The sequence below is a fragment of the Notolepis coatsorum genome (genome assembly GCF_963971535.1).
Source record: "Notolepis coatsorum genome assembly, contig: SCAFFOLD_4689, whole genome shotgun sequence".
NCBI classification, from domain to species: Eukaryota; Metazoa; Chordata; class Actinopteri; order Aulopiformes; family Paralepididae; genus Notolepis; species Notolepis coatsorum.
Genome location: NW_028173944.1, coordinates 1905 through 9744, shown reverse-complemented (window position 1 = coordinate 9744; position 7840 = coordinate 1905). Strand labels below are relative to the sequence as shown.

General features: G+C 42.7%; 1 protein-coding gene across 1 annotated transcript; it reads left to right on the top strand.

Annotated features, from left to right (window-relative positions):
* Positions 1–460: 460 nt before the first annotated feature.
* On the top strand, positions 461–7595 carry LOC311247655 (alpha-1,6-mannosylglycoprotein 6-beta-N-acetylglucosaminyltransferase B-like; the record flags this gene model as incomplete). The annotated part of the gene is made up of 5 exons (XM_084338668.1): positions 461–634; positions 1311–1478; positions 3566–3735; positions 4235–4366; positions 7462–7595. Coding segments are annotated over 5 exons (778 nt in total), but the record flags the coding sequence as incomplete, so codon positions are not given.
* Positions 7596–7840: the final 245 nt, after the last annotated feature.

Genomic DNA, 7840 nt, shown 5'->3' with positions numbered 1-7840 from the left:
CTGAGTTAAAGTGTCTAGCCACTGAGGACTGGATCATTGTTTCTAATATTACTTTTATGTTCCGATATCCAGATTTTAAGCTCTCTTTTAGTTTTACAATAAAATGTGATCTGAATATAAGAATATGAGAAACATAAACAGTGTAAACAATAATAATTAACTCTGAATATAAAAATATGAGAAAAATAAACGGTGTAAACAAAGGTGCACATGAGGGTCTATATGCCCTATTGGTATGTTATGCAGTGCAGCTATGCAATTATGCAGTGCATAATTATATTTGTACACAAACGAACGTCAATTGTATTCGAGGATTTGGGAATCGTAGATGGGTAAATCTGCTTCATGGACTAGTCTAGCCAGTGAATTAGCTGCATTTTCTGCACTTATTAATATGGTTCCAATTCCTTCTATTTTCTGGCTCGCCCTCTCTCTCTCTCTCTTGCTGGACCGTCTCCAGTTCCTGCGGGCTCGCTGGCAGTCGGACTCCTGCTATGCATTTTACGGGGTGGACGGTACCTCCTGCTCCATACTGACCTACCTCAGCCAAATAGAAGACTTCTGCCCCCCCCGTCCTGGAAGAAACCATTCCGTTCTGCCGTGGCACCACAAACCCCGCTCCTACACAGAGAAGGTACCCTCACAAACAACTCTTAAAGGATAACTTCGCTATTTTGGATCATTTCACTGATCGGTCCAGTAGTGAGCTAGCTACAATTCCCCTGCAGGCTCTCACTGGGCTATAATAGCAGACAATGGGGCAATCATAAACCCTTTGCAAAAACAACGATAAATGTGCTTTTCCGAGACAGGAAGCTCAAGGGTATATTCTTACCAGTTCATACCACAAGAACTGAGCCTGAGCTTCCTGTCTCTGGGTTTATCATTGTTTTTGCAAAGGATTTATGATTGCCCATTGTCTGCTATTGTAGTGAGAGCCTGCAGGGAAATTGTAGCTAGCTCACTACTGGACTGATCAGTGAAATGATGGTCTCTATTTGTCATGGTAGACAGACCGCAAAATGAAATTTTACGTAGCGCAGTTAAGGTCCAAAATAGCAAAATTGTCCTAGGCTTTAACTGTACTACGTAAAATGTTATTTCAGATTATGTGAATGCATTCCTATTAGCTTCATACATAACAGCATCTGGTAACTCATGTGACTACGGCTAGGCCTGTATAGGAACATGAATGTATTCCTACAGTAGACTAGATACCTACTGTATACTATGACACGTTCGCACATTCACACTGCTGTACTGCATTCCCCCCCCCCCCCCCCCCCCCCCCCGCCCTCAATTACACACAGGCAGAGATGCGGACGACTCTGAGCCCACTGTATGAGACGCTGAGCAGTAACACGGGTCCTGCGGTGAAGTTCATCCGTTCCAGAGTGGAAAGGATGTCAGGGCAGTGGATACAGGCCGGTCTGAGGATGAGACGGAACGCCAACCACACTGCCACGCCTCGTCTCAGGGTACAGTCAGCAGACTCCGCTGGACTCTCTGTTAGACCAGGCTATCTCCATCCGGAGGAAAATGGGCTACCTTTTGACTAAAACCTTCGTACTGTCTTCTACTATTATGCACTTTATTATGCAAATCTACCTTGCCTATATTGCTGCCTACTATGCTAATATGTCTATACTACTATGCACAGGGTTCGCACAAGGTCCTTGAAGTGCTTGCATTTTGACAAAAAAAAAGTCAAGGCCTGGAATTCCTTGAAAACAGCAAATTTTTTGCTTAAAAAGTCCTTGAAATTCAAATCAACCATTCGCATTGAAAGTTTTGTTCATCCATGATAAAATAGTTCTGAATCAAGTAATACGTTTCTTTTTATCTAAAGTGTAAATAAATTGTCGGAAATTGGTTTTAAGGCATAAATATTGGATCCGATTTTTTTTCAATCAACAAATGGCATTTAAAAGTGAATTGTATCCTTTTAAATGCCATTTAAAAATAAAAAAAATAGTGCTTGGGAAAGTACTTTGAATCCTTGAATGTCCTTGAAATGTATTGTACCCATTCTGCAATCTTAATAAAATGTTCAATCAATCAATCACCGCGCAGGTACAATACAGTACGGCTCAATAGACACAATTGTTAAGGGGATGCAGACCAGAGAAAGACTTTCATCTTGTTTACATCAGGATCCCGCCCTAAATGTATGTACATGTAAGGTGATTATGACAGTGGTAGAAAAGACTCACGCACATCCAAAGTATAGTCACGGGTGCTTGACTCAAATAGATATGTAAAGTTGTGGAAAAAAAGTCAGCACACCGTCTGCCGTGTTCCCAAGTTTAATTTACTATAACACAACGTTTCGGCCTGTGGCCTTTTTCAAGTGACACCAACATGTGAAAAGGGGTGGGGTATATATACATACATATTAGGCGTGATTACACAAACAAGACGCATTTCTCGGAGACGCTCTCTGATTGGCCGACGCCTGTTTCTACACTGGTTAAGCTTAGGCACTCTTCGAAGTAGGTTAAGGTTAGAGTTTGTCTTAGAGCGTGACGGCAAGTTCTTTCGACGGTTAAGCTTAGGCACTCTTTAGAAGTTGGTTAAGGTTAGAGTTTGTTTTAGAGCATGGCGATAGAACGCCAGGTAGTTTGCAGGCTGTTTGACGAGGAAATGGGCAAAGACACAGCTCGTCACGGATTGGCCAAACGCGTCAGTGGCCAATCAGAGAGCGTCAGTCAGTGCCAATCAGAGAGCGTCTCCGAGAAATGCGGCTTGTTTGTGTAATCACGCACATATTAGGGTCAAGGTTGAACCAGGTCAAGGTTCAAATCAATTAGCCTATAGGCTACAAATTTACAAAACATACTGCAGCTCAAGTGCCAGAACATACAGTACATAGTTACAATAACAGTAGTACGGTAGTTAGTAGTTAGATGTAACACACCTTCACATGCAAAATAGAAAAAAAATTATAATAAGAAAACTTAAAAAACCAGAACCAGAACCAGACAGAATGTGTGTATTTACAGGAAGGGTTTAATGTCAAACTCTTCATTCAGTCCAAGAGGGGCCATAGTCTGAAGGGTGTGTATATGGTAGGTCTCTCTCTGCAAAAGTAGTTTGCCATGGTCTCCGCCTCTCGCTGGTCTCTCTACCTTTTCAATGCCTGTGTATCTTAATGTGCTGATATTGTGTCCTGCCTGTCTAAAGTGTACTGCAACCGGGTTATGTTCATCACCACATCTGATGTTGCTGCGGTGTTCGCTGATGCGTGTTTTGAGTTGCCGGTTGGTTTTGCCTACCGGCAAAAAATATTAAATATATAATATATCATGTAAAATATATAAAAGACCCTCAGTTTAAGTGTTTTTAAAGGTTGGGGATCACAGCTACATTCAAGATTCAAGAGATTTATTTGTCACATACATGAGACATATAGTGAAATGAAGGTGGCCATGCCCGCCTTGATTGTGCAAAAATACTAATAATAATAGAATAAAATAGAATGGATAATAAAATAGATATGATAAAAAGTACTAAGTGTAACTTTAAGGATGCACCCCCCCCCCCCCCCCCCCCTCCTTCTCTGTAGGTTCTACTCTACCCAGGGGTCCTAGCTGGAGATGTGGGCCAACATTTTGGGTCCATGGTGGAGAGAGGGGGCCCTCTTGGCGAGCTGGTCCAGTGGGCCGACCTGGGTGCCTGTCTGACCGTCCTGGGACATAACCTAACCCTCAGCACCTCACAGCAACACCTGCACAGGTAGCGTCAGATTCACACGTACCGGGCTCGTTCGCCAGAGCTCTTGTGCCAATGGAGTTGGTTGGAAAGTATTGTCGATGTTTGAATAACTCATCAAAATAGTTGCTTTGTTAGTCAATTAGATGGAAGAGTTTAGATAACTGAAGCCAATCGCTTTGAAGGCATCTGCGTTTATAGTTTTGGAATGGCACTTAATTAGTGAGTATTTCCACACATTTAGTGGGGGAAAAAAAACGTGTTAGTGGTCAAATAAACACTGTACAAATGTTACAGTGTGTGGGTTGAATCCTCTCCTGAAAGCCCTTGAAATTCCCCGTCTGACTGACTTTTGAATTATTAACTGATACCACAGTGTTGTCGTCAGAAAGCTCTGAGGCGTGTAGCCCCTTGCCTGCAGTCTCCCGGTTAACGCAACGTTAAAAGACGAAGTGGTTGACTGGGATCTTGTGTCCTCTCTCCTTCCTGACATAAGTGTGTGTTTGTCGTCGATTGGGCCTAGCCTGATAGGTGCCGCCCCAGGCCGAGGAAGCTGTCCGGTCCAAAGGCCCCTGACCTTTGACCTCATCTACGTGGACTACCACGGCCTCACCCACCTGCAGGGAGCCATGGGACTGGCCTTTCAGCACTACCAGTACGACCCCTTCCGCTCCTTTTGATTTGTTATTTATTCTTCCTTTATACCAGTGGTTCCCAAACTGTGGGGCTCGAGCAAACTACGGGGGGGGGGGGGGGGGTGATAGAGGGAGGGAAAATATTTTGTTCCCTCATATAGTTCTATGGTTGTTCCCTCATATACAGTAGTTATATGGTTGTTCCCTCATATGTTCCCTCATATAGTTCTATGGCTGTTCCCTTATAGTTCTATGGGTAGGATATAGGATAGGATATCTTTTTATTAATCCCTCACAGGGAAATTCAAGTTCAAATTCAAATGGTTGTACCCTCATATAGTTCTATGGTTGTTCCCTCATATAGTTCTATGGCTGTTCCCTCGTATAATTCTATGGTTGTTCCTACTAGTCTAGTGGACATTGTTCTCTCATATAGTTCTGTTTGTTCCTACTAGTCTACATTTTACATTTACATTTAGTCATTTAGCTGACGCTTTTATCCAAAGCGACTTACAAGTTCTGTACGACAAGCCATCAGGAAGGGCACAACTCTATCAGCTGAGTAACAATGTTCATCAAAGTGTTGAGTGCTACAGTGTGGGTTAGTTTATTAGGACAAGTGCATGACAGTAAGGTTAGTTAGGGTTCGATTTTTGTTAAATTTTTTTTTAATTCAGATAATGGTTGAAGAAGTGCGTCTTTAGTCGACGGCGAAAGATTGGACGTGTTTCGGCTGTCCTAACTGGGGTGGGTAGTTCATTCCACCATTGTGGGGCAAGGACTGAGAATAGGCGACTTCTCTTTGAGGACCCTCCCGGAGCTCGGATAGGAGTAGGTCTGAGGCGGCCAGAAGATGCAGAGCGTAGGGGTCTTGAGGGTGTGTAGTTAGAGACCATTGACCGGAGGTAGGCGGGAGCGGTTCCCTTTGCCGCACGGTATGCTAGGTCGAGGGCCTTGAAGCGGATTCGTGCAGCAATGGGGAGCCAGTGCAGGTCCCTAAGAAGTGGGGTGACATGGGCCGATTTCGGTAGGTTTGAGATCAGGCGGGCCGCTGCGTTCTGAATGAGTTGAAGAGGCTTGGTGGCAGTGGCCGGGAGGCCAGCTAGCAGTGCGTTGCAGTAGTCGAGGCGGGAGATGACTGTTGATTGGACGAGGAGTTGGGTGGCTTCTTTTGTCAGGAAGGGGCGGATCCTTCTAACGTTGCTCAGGAGGAATCGGCAGGTTCTGGTTGTCGCTGCGATGTGAGCAGAGAAGTTCAACTGGTCGTCGAGGACAAAACCAAGGTTCTTGGCGGTCGGGGACACGGTCACAGCTGCATTCTCGACTGTGATGGAAAATCTAGTGGACGTTGTTCTCTCATATAGTTCTGTTTGTTCCTACTAGTCAGTGGACTGCTGGAGACGTTCTCTCATATAGTTCTGTTTGTTCCTACTAGTCTAGTGCAGGGGTTCCCAAACTTTTCAGGCCGGGGCCCAGAAAATAAGGCGTCAGAGAGCCGCGGCCCAATGCACATCGTCTGGCTTTTTTTTTTTTTCTTTTTTTTTTTTTTTTTTTCATGCGACCGATTTTTTAAGCCAAATATCACTTCAATCCTATTAAGTTAGTTCAAGTTAGTTATTCATTTATATGTGCTATTTATGAGAGGGCTAACTTGTTGCAAAATAATAATGATAATAATAATAGCCTCATTAAAATACTATTGTTGCTTCGGTTGTTTTCAGCGTTTTATGTGCATAATCTGTTATTTAGTTTGAAATGTTCGTTGAAATAAGTAGATTTTTCGTTTTTGTTTATTTATTAAGTTAATATAAAACCATATAGTCACATTTTAGAATACAATAGAATAGAATTTTAGAATACAACTAGAAACACTGTCCTGGCCTGCTTCTAAGTTCAGTGGCCTGACAAAAAAAAAAAAAAAAAAAAAAATGTTTTTTTTTATTTTTTTTAAATCATCTCGCGGCCCACCCGTGGCTGCTCGCGGCCCACCTTTGGGTCGCGACCCCGACTTTGGGAACCACTGGTCTAGTGGACTGCTGGAGACCTTCTCTCATATAGTTCTGTTTGTTCCTACTAGTCTAGTGGACTGCTGGAGACGTTCTCTCATATAGTTCTGTTTGTTCCTATAGTCTAGTGGACTGCTGGAGACGTTCTCTCATATAGTTCTGTTTGTTCCTACTAGTCTAGTGGACTGCTGGAGACCTTCTCTCATATAGTTCTGTTTGTTCCTACTAGTCTAGTGGACTGCTGGAGACGTTCTCTCATATAGTTCTGTTTGTTCCTACTAGTCAGTGGACTGCTGGAGACGTTCTCTCATATAGTTCTGTTTGTGGCACAGCGCTAACGCAGTGTGAAGAGAGGTCTGGCTATGAGAGACCAGTGGAACAGATTTAAATACAATGTGTTGCACACAAGAGCTGTAAACACTGTTGCTTGGTTTCCGTCACATACAGTTATATCACCTGTGGTAGCGAGCTAGCTAGCTGACGCTACGTTAGCTGTCCAGCCAGGGAGAGAGAAAAAATCTGAAAAAAATGGAAATGTTTTTGACACCACCGCCAGGAGCTGAAAGAAGAGCTGATGCCTGTTCCAGGTAACATTAACACTCACGCCAAAATCAAGACAGTATGACGAGGCAAACCTCACCTCTGGCTTCACGTCTACTGAGGTCGGCACACCTTCAAAATTAAAGCGTGAGAAAGTTTCGTTTTTTTCTAAATAAAATGTAAAGCGAATACCTTACTATGAGACCCAATAATATGCACATCAGAACACTACGGAACCTCAAGTTTAATGTTTGAATGAAAAGAGACCTGTAGAAAATATATAAAATCGATTTTTAATAAAGGACCTTGTACATTTTCAATAAAAGCATTGACCAGATGGCAAGTTATAGTATGCACAGTATGTACGCCTTGATCGGTTAAACTTTCAATTCAAGCAAGAAAATAAATAAAAAAGAGCAAAAGAAAAACACCAAAATGGCCATCGTTATTTCTGGAATCCGTTTATGAACTGAAAAAAATATTATATATATTTGTCAGATACCAGTGTCAAGTAGAGAGGTTCTCACTTTAAAACCAAATTAATTATTTTCTTTTTCAACTTGTTCCAGATGCCGTTTCAGAATCCTGGATTCGTTTGGCACAGAACCGGCCTTTAACCTGGGGAGCTATGCGCATAGCCATGGTTACAACACTCTATGGGGCAGCTGGGGTCTCCAGCCACTACAGTACATGACCATGTTCCGTAAGTGTGTGTGTGTGTGTGTGTGTGCATGTGTTTGTGTGTGTGTGTGTTTGTGTGTATGCGTATGCACACATAGGTATATGCATCAAATCACATGCACAATATCCAGCACCGTAGACCAACGCGGGTAATGGAAAAAACTTTCGATATTATAGTATATTGAGAGCATAATAACATAATTAAGCAATGCCTAATACAATTATGTAATAAAATCTTCTTTACATGTTGTGCAAAATACATTTTAC